A 16,996-nucleotide genomic window follows, 5' to 3' on the forward strand; every position below is an offset into this window, starting at 1 on the left:
ACCGAAAGGAATAAAGCTCGAGCACACGTAAGGATGGCTACTAAGTTGACTTGTGATCCAGGTTTTAAGAAAATAAAATATGATTTTTATAAAGGGTCAATATAGTTCATCATAAATGGTGTCAGTCAATAGAATCTCATGTAGTAGCTACTAACAGAAATTTTGTTTAGACTTTAAATTGACAAATGCATAAAAATTGTTTGTGACAGTAGTTCAACCTGTGACCTTCGGATTAGAGTTCCAACACGCTATCCATTGCACCACCCAGTCTATCATACCGACAATTTTTAAAAAGTTTATTTTGTGTTTAAGTGATCAAGTTAAAACGATCATTAGAGAAACTAACCATTGTATATATTGTACTTTGTTTACTGCTGATTCTTTGAGGTTTATCTCTTACTATTCCGAAGAAGATAAAGCGTAAGACTTTTTCCTGTTTGTTATCAGGTATAAATAGAGGTAATATGCTATTCGGGTTGTAGCGGAATCAAAATAGATAATCATCATTTGCAATAATTGCAAATTTCCGTTTTTTGGTCCTTCTTATCAGGATTGCAGCTGTAGCTAGCAACCTAGCAAGAGACGATCATGTCCCATACTAACAAATACAATAACAATAACTCCTGACGATAGTGCTAGAACGAAACAAAAGGTAGACTATTAGAACCGCCTTGTCCGAAACTCCTATATAGGAAATTCTATTAACTTTTTCGTACAATCCTAATAAGGGAGGTTAATGCCAGATTTTCCTCTCACTCAATTAGATTATCTGTCTTGCATTTTTCTACAGTTAGCCATTAGCCATGAACTGATGCCCACAACTATTCGAATTTCAAACCGAACTGATGTTCGATTTTCGCCAAAGTTGACGGGTCAGCCTACCCGTGGCAGAAGACGCTTTGGATATCCTTGCTTGCAGTTCGGGGAGAAGTGATCCATCTGAGAAAATTGCAGAGCCCAGGTAGGTGAACCTTTGGACAACTTTAATTGTAGCTGTTTTGTCTAGGCTAGCTGCAGTATTAGAAGCAGGAGAAGACACGTTTATGGCCATAATTTTTGTTTTATTTCAGTTTATCTACTGTCCCATGTTTAGGGCCTCTTCTCGTAAAATCCGAAGCGCTTTCAGCAAATGATCCATAGAGTCCGCTAGGATGGCAAGGTCATCAGCAAAGTCAGCATCTGAGATGATGCGATCCCCAAACTTGAGCCCAAAATTGAGACGTCAAGTTGCTTTTGTCATGATGTGGTCTGTGATGGCATTGAAGAGCTCTTGGACCACTGCCCATCCTTGACGCACTCCTATTGTGATTTGGAAGAATGGGCTGCGCTGGCCATCGACTTGAACAAAGCTCTCTGTACCGAGAGCTGTACTCTGTAGAGCCTTGAACAGTCTGTATTATTTCTCAGGGAGGGCAGTTGATTCTAGAATTCGCCGAAGAGCTTCTTGGTTCACTGAATCGAAAGCAGCAGGAAGTCAAATAAGGCAAGAAAAGCTTTACGTCGGAACTCCGTAGCTTTTTCTATTATCTGTCGAATCGTGAAAATCTGTTCGATGGTTAAAAGGCCCGACATAAAAGCAGCTTGCTCCGGTCACCGAATCCTACGAATAACATTCTGGCATCGATTCATCGGGACCATTGAGAAAAGTTTTCCGGGGACTGGCCGCAGAGTTATTCCACGGTAATTTTAGCAGTCGCTTGTTGAGCCTTTCCTCTTCCATGAGGGGATAATGACACCCTTCCGCCAATCCTTGGGGAATATTTCAGTTTGCCAGATTATGGAGAACAGAGTGTGGAGGAACAGAAGCATTGTAGGGCCTACATATTTCAGCAGTTTGGAGCTTAAGCCACAGATACCAGCAGCTTTATTATTCTTGAGCCTTTTAACTGCATTTTCGATTTCAGAGGGGCTGAAAGCTTGTCTGGGGGAACACCTGCTTCAATTCTTTGACTGCTGGACTAGGTGAGAATAACATTTAGAGGAATGGACGGGCTGACATTATTTAGGAGAGAGCAAAAGTTGTACCTTCACTGCCCAAGACGGGAACCTTCTTCAGAAATAAGTGTCTCATCCCTAGATAGGATAGGTCCCAAAGTCGGAGTTTTATATTCTGTTAGATCTCGGAGATGCTTGAGCAGGCTATCCATGTCTTTCTTTTTTGGAGATAGTTCAATTTCATTGGCTTTCCTTGCAACGAACTGAGCTTGGTCCCGGTGAATGAGTCTGTTTCGCACACCATTAAGCCTTCGATAAGTGGGCATATCCCCAAGGAGTCTTGCCCTTTTTCTTTGTTCTATGACCCGCAGCGTTTCATTAGTTAGCTACGATTTCTTGTGAAAACGTCTCTTGCCAAGCACCAGAAGTGCTGCTTCGCTCGTCTGAATTTTAAAATTCTTCCAGGCACCTTCGCTGGTACTAAGTGTTCTAAGGAGCTCGAAGCGATTTGATACCTCAGTACTGTACTTTAGGCGAGTATCTGGCTCCTTAAGCTTCCCGATATTTACAGTGACTGGCCTTCTTTCTGGTTGTTGTGCTTGGAGGTGAAGCTGAATTTCAGCACGCACAAGTCTGTGATCTTCGTTCCCGAGCTCTTCTGATCTGTAAGTCCTACAGTTTTTCAATGATGATCTCCTGTGTTTAGAAATAATGACGTGGTCAATTATCTTCTTTGTGCAATTGTCATTGCTATACCACGTGTAATGGTGGATATTTTTGCGTTGAAAATAGGTATTTGCGATAAAAAGGTCGCGGGAACGGCATAGTTCACGTAGGTGAAGGCCACTATCATTAAGTGGGGCGAGAGATACAGAACCAATTGTGCCACGCGAAAAACCCATATCATCATGCACTGTGGCATGGAATTCACGGAGAAGAACAGTTAAAGAGAGGGGAGACACAGTCGTGAAACATCTGGTCAGGGTTGAGTAGAACTCTTCCTTAGTTGTGTCGTCGGAATCGTCGGTTGGGGCATAGCATACGGTGACGGTCATCTTACCATGCTTGTATCCAAAGCTGGTCTGCATTAGTCTGTCTGATATGGCTTCGTGCCAGAGTAATGCCTTTCTTGCGAGGCTATTTAGTTTGAGGCCAACGGTGTTCCTTCTCATGCTCCCTCCAAACCAGAGCAACGAGTCATTATAGCCTATTTGTTCTTCTTCGCTTCCGGTAAGTCTGGTTTCTTCGAGACGGTGTCTGAGTAATAATTTTGTTTAATTAAAACTTAGAAAAATACTTGAAATTTTAAGTTTGTTTTATTTTTGTTAGGTTCCAACTACCCAACGCGTGATTCAATGTGTATTTCCATAATTTTTTTTTTCGTTTTTCAGTTCAGAATTGCTAAAGTTATTATGCAAACTGCAAACATATTTGTGGTGCCTGAGCAGTAATTTTAATTTTTTAATTAAATTACATTAAGGACCACACTGTAGTCCTTAGTAATTGAAGTATTAAAATAATCATTGTAAAGATGATGATGCAACACATGCTTATCTTTAGATTTTTTCTGGATTGCAGAGGTAGCTAGCAACCAAGTAAGAAAATATCATCTGGGTTGCAGCGGTAGCTAATAACCTAGTAAGAGACGACCAAGTCCAATACTAAGAAATACAATAACCCATAACTCCAAAAAAAGAGTCAGATCAAAATTATAATAAAGAACGACCTCTAGCCCGTGTTAAATTACCCGGATAATATTGAAAAACGAACTATAGCCTATGGTAAGTGTTTATATAAAGGATCAGTAAACTTAATTATAAATTGAGATTATGAAAGTTTCATCGGTATCACGGCTGTACAGATAGCTGTAACCTAGTAAAGAACAAACCACGGTATATTTGCGACTTGGTTAGCTACCTGATTCTCTGAGGCTTGTCTCTTACTATTTCAAAGTACAAACAGCCATAAACTTTTTCCTGTTTGTAATTTTCTTTGAAAAAAAGTTTTGTGTCAATTATAGTATAGAATGAACTCTAGCCCATAATAACTGAAGTATTAATTTTTTATAATAAAGAACGAGCGGTAGCTCATAGCAACTGAAATATTAATTAATAGTAGCATCCTTATCCGGACTGTAGCGGTAGCCATCAACCCGGTAAAAGACAATCACTGCCAATACTAAGAAACAAAATAGCCCATAACTCTTTAAAGTAGTATCATATCAAATCAACAAGTACAGCATTAGATTATATAAAGGATCGGCCTAGCTACTACATTAAAGAACGAACTCTAGCCCATAGTAAGAAATTTTCCATTAAGAAGGACGCGTGTTGAGCAAATTAAATCAAAAGACAATATTTGCATCCAGTTAATTAAAAAGACGTGTTTGCAACACCTTAAGAACGTCCGAAGAAATGGAGCTGACAGTGATTACTTTCTTGCTGCTTTGTCCCTAAAGAAGTTTGATCAAATTTTTGAAATTACCATCTTGTTCAAAATAGTCTATAGATAGAAAAAACTATCCTTCTGAGGATGACAAAACTCCCACAGCCCATGGGGCAAAGGCTATAATTTGTTCAAGTTTTCCATGGTTTATTATTTAAAAAAACCTTTTTTTAATAAACTCTATCTTCATATACAAAAAAATACAACACAGGACTAACGTCATAGGTAGTAAGTTACAACTATAAATGAGATTGTTATAAAACTTTAAGGAATAAAAATATTTAGAATCATGTCGAGATTCATATCTATCGTGGCTTCACCCTTAGGGGCACCTTTGTAAGGAACGAATCCTTGTCCAAAGTAACTGGAAATCTAAAGCGAGTTTTGAAAAATCAACTTAAAAATGACACAAGATATGGTAACCTTTTCCAATAAATTTCAATGTTTCACATCAGCTCTCCCATTGTAGACTTAGGCTGGAGAAGAAGAAACTATCATCGTATTTTACCCCGTGCAAGAATTATAACGTGTGAAGTATTTCCATTGTTACTTTGATGATTTAATTGCTAAAAAGTATTTCCATTATACTTTTTAGCAATTATAGTTACTTTGATGATTTAATTTTTACTGAAGGACTGACAAATAAAAATTCACACAATTTGTAGAACTTTCTGACGTGTTGTTTATTTTCCTTTTTTCCTTCTTCACTGCTACAGTTGAAGAACACTATGTTAGTAGAGAATAGCTGGGAACAAATAGTGTTTAAACGAGCTCTTAAACCGATTTCTGTTCTGTAGTGGTGCATTCGGTTAGACCTTAGCTTAGTAATAGGGGTCCCAGAGTTCAAACCTGATTTTAGCAACAAGCTAAAGGGTCGACGCAGGGATCTTAGTAGTCAAGAAGTGTTGTCAATACGATTAATTACCTGCTTACTTAAACTGATTTCTTTATGTTTTAATTTTTCGGTTTTGATCAAATCAGGGAAAATCATGGCTCTCTTTTTATTTACAATTTTGCAGCTACTGCTGCAACCAAGATAGCTGGCCAGGGCATAACTGAGAAGAAAATGTAACAAAAAACCGAAATTTGGAAATGAAAATAATGATTTTAATATTGAAAATAATCATGATAAATTCCTAGTAAATTGCTTTTTACTGGGTTAAGATAAATGCCAGCAAATCATGATTGTAACTCTATTACTTAAGAAAAAAGACAAAGGCCAAGACAGCCATCTTCTACATTGTCAAATTTTAAACTCTTCAGTTTAGTATTCAACTGTTCCTGAAAAATTTCTCCCAAATTCTCATCCTGGTGTCTAGTAACATCTTTACTTCCTAGGAGGTAGTTTCTCTTCCGAAATTTCAACTTTAAATTAACCCTAGACACTACCAGATGGTGTTTAACATTAATAACAACCATCCTACATACCCTAGTGTCGTGTATTGATCCTGCCAGTCTTCGGTTTACAATAACATCAGCAATAAGGTTTTTCGCCTTGGAATCACGTGAATACTATGTTAACTGATGGGTAATTTTATAGCCAAATATTGCTTATAGAGTGTTATACCTACAAAATTGCAACAGTCTGTAGCCATTGATGTTTTCTTTTCCTGTACCAAACTTACCTTGGCTAGGATACCATCTATCCCTAATTCTACCGTTCTGGGCGAAAAAATTTACACCATATTTCTACCTAGGACCCTGTCTGTAAGTGTAAGTAAAATTCATCTGAATCACTATTATCTCCGTCAGCCGGCTCTACAGGGGCATACACTATTGTAACTGACACCCTGAACTTTTTAGTCATAAAATGAGTGGTTAGTATTCACATTATCAATACCTTCCCTGCTTAAACAAGACTTAGCAGCTTCCTTCTTCATCATGAGCCCTACTCTCTGTCTTTGTACCCTTTCCTTTCTGCCTGTGTAAACAAATTCTATATCACCTAATATCATGCTTCCTATCCCTGGGATATGAGTTTCTGAAACTCCTAACAAGTCCAGTTTGAATCGTCTCAAGTTGTAGGTCAAGGTAGTTATTTTTAACGTAAAAACATTCAAAGTTCCAATTTTCATATTCTTTAAATCATTGAACATTTTTGCCTCAAGAAAAGCAATGGTCCTGGATACTATTGCAGGACGAGGACCAACACATCTTCTCATATCTACACCGAAGTACTGAAGCCGGCATAGAACGAAACAGCAAGAAGTCCCTTAGACCTCCAGTATGAAGGGAGGCCTTGCGCAATGCTGGGCCTATTCTTTGTCAAAACATGGTTTTCAGCACTTGGCCATGCTCTTTTATCAACAAGAGTTAAAATCCTACACAGACAATTCCAAACCTATTACCGGCTGCTCATTATATACCAACGCCTACAAATATTATGGTACTACAGGGAGGCGACCCATAGTAGATAATTTAGCTAAGTAGAGATTGTTTAAGCCTAAAAACGTCCACCAAAACAGACCAAGCCCAGAAAAAATGTCCATTGAACAGAATCCTGTGTTAATGATGTATCTTTTATTTCTATACAGTAATCATTTAATGAAATTAAATAAAAAAGTTTTTTAACTAAAATTAAGGTCCTACACTAAAACTTTAAATAAATTTTTTTTTTCAATATATGAGGAGGCTTCCCCTTCTTAAGCCCCTCTCTCTTTACGCTAAAGTTTGACTATTTTCCCAATTCCTTGAGAATGACTTCATAGATGTTAGGGCCGTTTATATTAGAATGAAAAGCCTTGTCAAATCCATATAGACGTTAGTTTAATGAGCAAGGGATTTAGGAAGGTGCAGCCCCACTCATATATGGACTAGATTTTGTCTGTTTTTTTGAGTGTTGTTCTATACTTTAGTTTAAAAAACGGATTTTATGAATTTTTAGTTTCTGTTTGTTAATCAGATCATGCTGGAAAAATTGGCTCCCTCAAGGTGGTTTCAGGCACCATCCCCTTTAACCACTCTGCACCCACCAAGACTCTTTCATAAAAGATTATTGCAAGTTCAATATTGCAAATTCAATTATTGCAAATTCAAATGAAAATACATATTAAGCTATTCAAATTTTACTTATTCAAGTTTATTTATTATAAAAAGAATTTTACTTTTTCAATTTTATTTACTAAATTAGAATTAAACCTTTTGCCTCCTTATTGTATATTAAACACTAAATACATACTAAATGCGTTGTATGTCCTGTGGCAATTAAATGATTCTCCTTGTGATATAAAAATATTACATCCAGATGCCTACTGTTCCAGAAATTTTAGCCCACTACGCCGCTATGGGTAACAAGCAGACAACGAGCTGAACGTAATCGAGGAAATCAGGCTCCAATCCGGATTTTTAGCCTGTTGTTAAGATATTTTCAAACCAAAACTGGCTTAAAAGATCAAGGGATACTAATGAAGAGTATCAGGAAATAAGATTTAAACTGCTTGCACTTGCTAGGAAAAATGTCAGGTTTTTTAGTCACGATAGGATTTTCGACCGACGACAACGGATTATTTTGTATGGAAACACTGTTAACATCCGTAAAAATTACGCGGCATCAGTTTGAACTTGGATCAAGCATTGCTTTGGGAAGAACATTTTGAAGTCATCGAAGGACAACTTGCTGAAATTGTTAATGATGCTCAATTCGCGAATATAAGAATAATTTGTGATGATGGTGCAGTAGCAATAAACAGCTTTGTGCTAAGGGTTCTAGGTAGTTTCAAGACTGATCAAGCATTCAACAGTCAAACATCAATTACACTGAAGGTAGTTATTAGGCTATTAGCATTAGTTTATTACAATGATTTTTTATTATAAATAAATGAACTTGATTTACAATAAGTTCATCCAGATTGCAAGCAAATAATTGAAGCAATAAATAGCAAACATTGCTCATTAAGGCTAAGAATTAGTGAAGACAAAAAGGTAAAATTGGGTAATGAAAAGAGTTATCTGGTGGCCAGCTTTGCTTACCTTGGTAATGTTATTAGTGAAAATGGTGGGAGCAGTGAAGATGTTAAAAGTAGAATAGCAAAGGCTCAGGGTATTATTTGGTAAATTTTATGCTGTTCATAGGCCTATATTTAACTTACAGATAAGGTGAACATACCATTCAATGCCTTTTCTTATGTTCTTTAGAAATATAATAATTGCTTCTATTGCAAATTTAAATTTAAACACTTTTTGAGCTCTTGAAAATTACAAAATAGGCTATTTCTAGTTTTTGAGCTTAAAAAAAGTTTTCAAGGATTCAGAAACCTTCCATATGACAAAGTTCTAAGAAGGCTCACTCTCCATAAACTTGAGACAAGAAGAACAATCTTAGACTTAAAAACCCTCTTCAAGATAGTTCATGAGAATTTTGGGAACATAAAAGACAAGCTTGTTCAAAAAATTCTCCAAAGCAACACAAGATTGCACAGTCTGCAATTAGAGCCCGTGAAGATGAAGATTGCAAGATCTAATTCTTACCGTCATTTGTTCATACCCCAGGTCATCAGCATCTAGAACAAACTACCATTCGCAGTAGAAAAGATGAAATCACTGGAAGCCTTCTCCAACAGCCTAAACATAAACATACCATATCTCAAGACTTTTAAGTAGGATGACTTTAAATGGAAATTGTGCTACAGTCAATCTGCTCTTCCCCCTGCCATAACATTTTTCTTTTAAAAAGGTGTCAGTTGTATAGAATTTTTTTTATTGAGATGCATGAGGAATAAAGCTATTTATTAATTTATTTATTTACAACATTGGTCTCAAACTTTAAAACATTGGTTTCAAACCTACTGTTTCATTATAAATCCTTTTTTTAATGCTATATATGCTATTCTACAAGCATTCATTTTCCATGATTAAGTTAGATAAATCAATTTTACAATAAACATACTTCAATCAAAGTATGTATTGTTGGTCATTTTCAAAACAATAATATGCTATGTTTTCTCAGTGCAAAATTATTTATAGCTAGGTTAGGTTAAAAAGTGCTTAAATTTGAATTTGCAATAGAAGCAGTTATTACATTCATAAAGAACATAAAAAAGGAATGAATGTATATGTTCACTTTATTTGTAAGTCAAAAATATGAACAATAAAAAATTATTCTGATTCTTTGTCAAGCCTTGAGCTTCTTTCATCAGCTTCTCAAAATAAGATGGATATTGACACATTTCTTTGTCTTAGGATTATTGATATTTTTGCTTCAAAAGGTATTTTAACTCATATACAGTATATTCCAAGCCACTCAGGTATAATAGGTAACCATAAGGCAGATGAAATAGCCAAAAATGCTTTAAATATTGACCAGCCAAGTGGGAGACCAATCCCCATTAGAGATATTTACCGCTGGAGATTTACAGAGGTACTGATAAATAATAAGAATCCTACCCCATCACCTTTCCCAAGTAAGCACCTTTCCAAGATTTATCATAGGATTTGGTCAGGTTCAAATGGGCTAAATTTTCAGGCATTTTCATATCAGATCCCTAATTCAAGTGGCAAAGTTCCCTCGTCCCCCCTTTGCAGGTCATGTAATCTTAAGAATGAAACAATAGATCACTGCCTATTTGAATGTAATATGCTGAAGTCTGCACAGTATACCCTGCGATGTAAAATGTTGGAATGCTTCAAACACCACAAAATTCCACTAACAGCCAAGAGTCTTGCTGACCATACTCTCCCGCAGAGCACAGAGATCAATATATACTCTCTTATAATTCAACTACTGGTATCAAAAGATATACTTCAAGAAATCTGAGCAGATACAAATCATATAAGATTAACCAGCTCCATAGCTCTGTCGATCTCACAGAGTGAGCCAAAAGGAAAAGGGCTAAATAGTATCAACTGAAAAGCCCGTCTGCTGAATAAGAAGAAGAAGAAGAATATTGGAAGGTACAATGACAACAGTGAGCATGGGCACTCTGAAAAGCAGATAAAGATTTACTAGATGTTTCCCAGAGAAATTGCCTACAGATTGTTCTGGGTATCTTGCTGACTACCATATTTCAAACAGAAGGCTGTTGGTTCAATCCCACTTTCTAGGCCTATATTGAAAGAAAGGCTGAGATGGCTAGGCCACATTCTGCAGAAGAAGGATGACACTTTGCCAAAGATTGCCCTTTATGGTGAACCATCTAGGGCTAAACAAAAGCAGGTTGTCTTCATCTGGGATAGGAGGATATCATAAAGAAATATTGAAAGGAAATGGGAATATCCTGGGAGGGTGTAAAGAGGGATAGAGGAGGAGTGTTGTCCTCATGAGCTTTTTGCTGCAGTGAGTTGTTAGTATTAGTAGGTAGCAAATGCAATTTAAGCTAATGAAGGCTCTTCATTAGGCCTAGGCTATTTGTAATAGTTTGTAGTTGGCTAGATGACACTTAGAAGCAGGTTAATAGCCTAAAACTATGTTGCAGCTACATTTTTCCAGGCTATTGGTAAATTTAGGGGAGTTTACATTACTGACCTACAAAGCATGGCTTTTTTTTTTTTTTTTTTTTTACAAATTCATACATTTAAACAAAAATCACATAGACTAGAGCTCAGTATTGAAAATCAGTGTGAAGAAAGGCATAAATGAGTATGTATAACAATTAGTTTTTACTTTGGGGGTAGAAGTTTATTTTGTAACTGAGTTTGAATATTGGGAGTTGAGCCACATTCAACCAAAATGAGTTGGAATAAAGTCAAATAATAAGATTTATTATAAATAATAAAATAATATAAATAATATAAATAAATAATAAAATAATAAATAATAATAATGGTAAATTTAGAGCAGTTTACATTACTGACCTACAGAGAGAGAGAGAGAGAGATCAGTATATATGAAAACTATTGTAGTATGGCTAATTATTTTTTTTTTTTACAAATTCATACATTTAAACAAAAATCACACAGACTACAGCTCAGTACTGAAAATCAATGTGAAGAAAAGCATAAATGAGTTGGTATAACAATTAGTTTTTACTTTGGGGGTAGAAGTTTATTTTATAACTGAGTTTGAATATTGGGAGTAGAGCCACATTCAACCAAAATGAGTTGAAATAAAGTCAAATAATTTTCCAAACCTAAACCAACCAAAAAATAGCCATCAATAAATAAATGGAAACCAGAAAACACAGAAATTATAACAAATAACAGAGTAAAACTTAAAAAAATGGAAACTAAGATATGTGGGGCTGACTCCCCTCATGCCTTCTGAAGACTAGAACATAATTTGCAGTTACTGAAAATAATCCTTGTTTCAAGCTGAATGTTCCTATTTCTCATTCTGTTGAACAACATCATAACTAGGGCCCAACTGATATGGATTTCTGGGGTCTGATACCAATATATTGGTATTGTATTTTCACAATAACAATGTAATTTGCTGATAAATTCCCATTTAGAAAGAAAACCTTTCCCAAAGTTTAAATCCTGCATTCTCTGCTGATATTTATGCCTGAATGGTCCTCCCTGATCTATTATACATAAAAAAAAGCCTCAATAATTCACTATGGATTCCAAATAATGCAAAAAAAAATTCATTGAGAAAAGATTTAGAAGAAACAATTAAACAAAATAAAGTTCTTGTCTAGACAGTAAAACTATTTTAACTTGGTTTAATTATTAAACACAAGTATATGAAAATCTGACTTAAAAAAGTGTAAGATATTTATTGAAATTGATCATTTGAAGCCTAAATTTCAATAGTCAGAATTTGTATTTTAATCATTCACAAAAGAATGAGAAAGTTGTCTAAATTCTGGAGTTTTTTTTCAAAAATATGATGAAGCAATAGTAATGAGTAGAGATCTCTTGGATAATCAAGGTATTATATACATGCCTGAACTGAGCATCCACTCAGCAATCCAAACAGAATTTGAAGTTTCTTACTATTCTAAATTTAAAAATTCAGATAGCCTTTATTTGGAACAAAAATCATTTTACAATGGCTAAGTATGATGAAGCATAAGAAATAAAAATAAATCTCCAGGATGTTCAGGCCTTAAATTGCTGTCTGGAATCATCCAAAAATTTGGAAGTTTCTCACAATTCCAAATTTTGAATGGCCTTTAACCTAAACAAAGATTATTTTCAGAAGCAAGATAAAATGAGGCAGCAACAATGTATAGTGTATGCTATTACTAACGAAAATGTATTTAATTTGCCTTGTGATCATTGTTTCTAAAACACAATCTTAGGCTAAAAAAATTGGGTAGGTCAATTACAATGACAGTTCTGATTGATAGAAATTGTATACCAACTTTGGTGAAAATCAAGCCACAATTAAGAAAGAAGTACTCACCATGTCTAGATTTTGGATTTTTATATTGAATTTTTGATCTAGTAGCTAACAAGCTCAGAAGACCTTGAACGAAGATATGGTAGAAATTGCAAGCATCTGATGAATAATTTAGGTGACATATTGTAGCTCAAAGACAGTTTATGTCCAGTTTTGCCCACAGAGTCTCAACTTTGTCTTTCATTTGTTTCTTCTTCTTTAGATTTAAGCCTTTCTGCTGAAACTTATTGAAAGTTTACAAACTCTATGGTGTTTTGTGCTTATATCATAAAATGTCTAACAAAAGTTAGTAAGCTCTTGCTTGCTTGTAGCAGGACCAGGTATGTTCCACCTTACATGACAAATTGTTGCTGGATTACAAAAACAGAACCTGACTGGACTCTACACAACAACATTTATCAAGGCGTATATTTGTTTTATGTTGCTTCTTGTCAGTTTTACGTGTATCTTCATGTGGTAAAGTAGCTATTCTCCATGGTACTCTTGATTTAGAATACTTCAGTTGCTTCACTGCAATTTGACTGTTGCTTACAAACCTACAAGTGCTTTTCTTGTGAGAAGAATGAAAATACAAGAAAACTGTTTAATTTGCCTTCATGTTTAACAATGCTTCAAGGTTGTCAAGGTCATCAATGTTTGTGCATTAGAGCCCAGATAACAATTCTAAGAAGGATTTTACCAGTTCACATTAGTCTATTCATTAAAAAAAAATTGATAAAGAATGTGTCTTTTATTTTCTTTACTTTGACTGGATTCTATTTATGTTGAAAACATTTTTTGGAACACATGGCTATTTGTTAATTATGTTCTTTAAGTTTCAAGGGGTATTCCTAAAAAACTATTCGTTGTTACCTTAATACCTTCACACAGAAGAGAGGCTTCTCTGTCATTGCAAAATAAAAAATGTTCATCTGAAATTAAGTTATTTGGCAAGCTTGACCCCCTTCTATTTCAAGAGAATCAGCTAGCAGACTCTCTCCCCCCCCCAGGATGTGACCTATTTGTATCTATGTAAATAATTGTATGCAACCCAATTTTATTTCTTTCTAGGGAAGCAAGCTTGAGAATGTTTATAATATTTTAAGGGTTGCCTGCACAGGAGAAGTACTTGTAGCTAAAGAACATGTTCCAAATTTGATTACTGCTGCTAGTTTCTTAGACGCAAAAGTAATCGTTGATGCATTGAAGAATTTCAAGCCTGGACATGCACTGAGATTTCAATGGAAAAACCATTATGTTGATATGAAAAACTATCTAGACAAGTCCATGGTATGTATTTCTTCTGGCTTTTTTGAATATACCAAAAAGTAGTACCAAAAAAAATCATAAGTAGACCTAATAAAATGATAAAGGCAGAGCAGAAGTTTCAAGGACAGAGCTGTTGCAGCAGAATGGCACTACTAGGTTTTACTAGCTAAGGATTGTGTAGGTTATTTATATTATTAGAAAATGTATGTATTTACAGACTAAAAAAGAAATGGTTCATATTGTAAGTGTATTTTGTTGGAGGTTCCTATTTTTATTGGTTGGTCATTAATGGTGAAAATTGGAATAAAAATGAACATGCTTGATGAATGAATCATACGAAAACAATAGGATATCATGAGCAACACTTGGTTAAGCAGTAAGAAAAAGTAGCTGTAACTATTAATCTTGCTGAATGTAAATTGAGAACTAAGTTCAATCACCATTTAAGTCCTCCATTTATGAAGTCTGCACCATCCTATAACATTGTATTTAGTCTTTTGTTTCTACATCAGACTCTTTTCTTCTTTATTTTTCTTTCCTCAGACCAGTTTTGAGAAGCAAAATAAGAATAATAATAAAAAAAAAACATCAATATCTAATTTTCCCAATAAAATGTAAAAGGTAGGCCTACCTTTGTTTTTAATTTTACTCTGCATTGTCATTCTATGATTGCTTTTATTACAGATAATAAGTTGGGTATCAAGCAAGTGCTAATTAGATGGATATTGAACTTAAATGAGCCAAAATTCTCAAGTACCTAAAACTGCCCAATATCTGATTTGCTTCAGTTTTCTAGGTACACAGTGGGTATTAATTTTATGACACAGATAATCCAAACTAATAAGATAGCCAGCTTCTATTTATCCCCTTTAGTTAGAGAAATTGTGCACCGTTTAGCAACCCTATATGATACATTATTCTTCAAGATCCAACTTTCAATCATTATATTTTCACATATGAAGTTTTCTTTTAATATTTCTTAAAGTAATTTTAGAGTGTAATGGTAGTTCAAAGCTTGTGTGGGGGGAGGGTAGCTGCCCCCCAGATTCTCCGAAATGTACCCTTAAATTGCGTCTTTTGTACAATTAATTGAGGAGAAAGTACATACTTGTTGGGGAAGCTCTCATTATATTAAAACATTTTTGGGTAACTGAAACGGGATTTTGGCGGACTGAAACGGAATATTGGGATCTATTTAATTGAATATTAAAGGTTAGTAGGGGTTGGATAATTGTCCACGTGTAATATATGCTAAAAATCAAGTATTATTCTCCTTTTTTTGAAAATAAATTTCATAACAATTTAAGCAGGTTATATGTATATATATATATATATATATATATATATATATATATATATATATATATATTATCAGTAAAATATTATCAGTAATTTTTTTTTATTTTGGGTGTTGGTGCAACTTTGAATGCACCCTGAAGAGCCTATTTTAGTAGGCATGTTCTTTATCTGAAGGTTTTCAAGGTGTGTTTGGTGTAGCAAATAGACCAACTGACCAATTCTATTGTTTCAGACTGTCGAAAACCAGTGTGACGTGACATTCAGGACTAGAAATGGTGTAATACATTCCCATAAGGCAGTTTTATCAGCATGTAGTGGATATCTCCATAGTCTTTTCCTTGAGCTGCCACAGAAGAGTCCAGTTCACCTTGAAATTGTTGATACAGATCTCGAATCCCTGACAAAAGTGAGTATGAGAAGAACATTTTTTGAAAAAATAGAAGAAGAAAAAATAACTGCCCTGTTTGTGCCCTATTTTAGGTTGAATTATCTTAAGCTAAGAGCGAAGAAAGCAAAATTCATTTTTGGATTATTTAAGATTGAGTGAATTTTTAAAAATACAGGGTTTTTACAATCTGACGCAGCTTTGGGGGGGGGGGGGGAGAATCGTGAGTTGATAGTTCACTTTGAGAACTAACACCAAATAACTTTTTCTATATTTAAAGCGCGAGCCCACATCTTCTGTATGCTTAGTGGTGATTTCTAGACTCATTTGTTGAGTAACTGCAAATGCATAGTGTCATTTCAATAGCCCGAAAAGGCTACGAGCGAGACTTAGGCTAAAATTGAAAAAAAAAGTCACTCAAGCCTTTATATTTAGTTAGTAGACTGTAAGGGTACAAGTATATAATGAAAAATGCAAATCTGAAACTGCTACTGCAGAAATTAGAATAGAAAATATAGAAGAATGGAATAAAAATATTTGAGTTAATACAAAACTAAAAATCATCAAATAAAGAAAAAAAAAGAAAATTGAACTAAAGAAGAAAAATAAACTCTATAACCAGTTTTCTTTTGTTCTATTTTGTTGATAAAGGCTTCTTGAATGTGAAGCCGACATCTTTGGGATTTTATAAGTTCGCACACTTTTTCAGTCTTAGTTAAGATATTTACCTCTTATTTATGTATTTTAATCTAAATTTTTTATCCTTATAAAAGTGGTGTGATCTAAGAATCTATGTACAAATTGTCTTGATGACATTCAATATAATTTAAGTTAATTAGAATCATTATCAATTTATTTTGTATAATTTATTATCAATTATCCCGACAATTTCACATCCCTAATTATCTTTTCGAGTGTACAAGCCCTCCATTTTTTTTTATAAATTTGACTGGATAATTCTATATTAAGTTTGCGATTATTTGGCCTGTATACTTATTAGGTTCTTCATTGTCCTTTGTGCACGAAATACAGCCCAAAGTGGGTAAACGTGTAAAAATTAAATTCAAACAAAAATACACATAAAAAAGAGACCAGTATCTAAAATGTGTAAAATTCAAATTCAAATTTGAAGAAATGCCAAAAAATACAAATAAAAAAGAGATTAATGGCTTAATTGTATGAAAATCAAAGTCAAGCTTGGAAAAATGCTATAAAATACGAATCAATTAGATATTAATGTCTAAAAATAAAACTCAAAATAAGAAAAATGTTATATCGTAGATATCCTTCTTTTGTAATGATCCTACTGACTTTAACGCCAAGTTGTCTGAGGGCAGAATACTGTGCACGCTCTTCCTCTGCCCCATTTCATTTAAAGCTTAAGTCCTTTTTTTTTAATCCTT

The 16,996-nt window shown here is 34.5% G+C and overlaps 2 protein-coding genes across 2 annotated transcripts; one reads left to right on the forward strand and one right to left on the reverse strand.

The window, feature by feature from the left end:
• Positions 1 to 2,321: 2,321 nt before the first annotated feature.
• Positions 2,322 to 2,990, reverse strand: LOC136042553 (craniofacial development protein 2-like). The gene has a single exon (XM_065727521.1). It carries the CDS (start codon positions 2,988 to 2,990, stop codon positions 2,322 to 2,324), a length of 669 nt encoding a protein of 222 aa, XP_065583593.1.
• A 3,871-nt stretch (positions 2,991 to 6,861) lies between these two features.
• LOC136042554 (uncharacterized) lies at positions 6,862 to 15,782 on the forward strand. Its single transcript, XM_065727522.1, has 4 exons — positions 6,862 to 6,893; positions 7,935 to 8,142; positions 13,712 to 13,930; positions 15,441 to 15,782. Exons 1-4 carry the CDS (start codon positions 6,862 to 6,864, stop codon positions 15,753 to 15,755), a joined length of 774 nt encoding a protein of 257 aa, XP_065583594.1. The 3' UTR covers positions 15,756 to 15,782.
• Positions 15,783 to 16,996: the final 1,214 nt, after the last annotated feature.

The sequence above is a fragment of the Artemia franciscana genome, unplaced genomic scaffold (genome assembly GCF_032884065.1).
Source record: "Artemia franciscana unplaced genomic scaffold, ASM3288406v1 Scaffold_1467, whole genome shotgun sequence".
NCBI lineage: Eukaryota > Metazoa > Arthropoda > Branchiopoda > Anostraca > Artemiidae > Artemia > Artemia franciscana.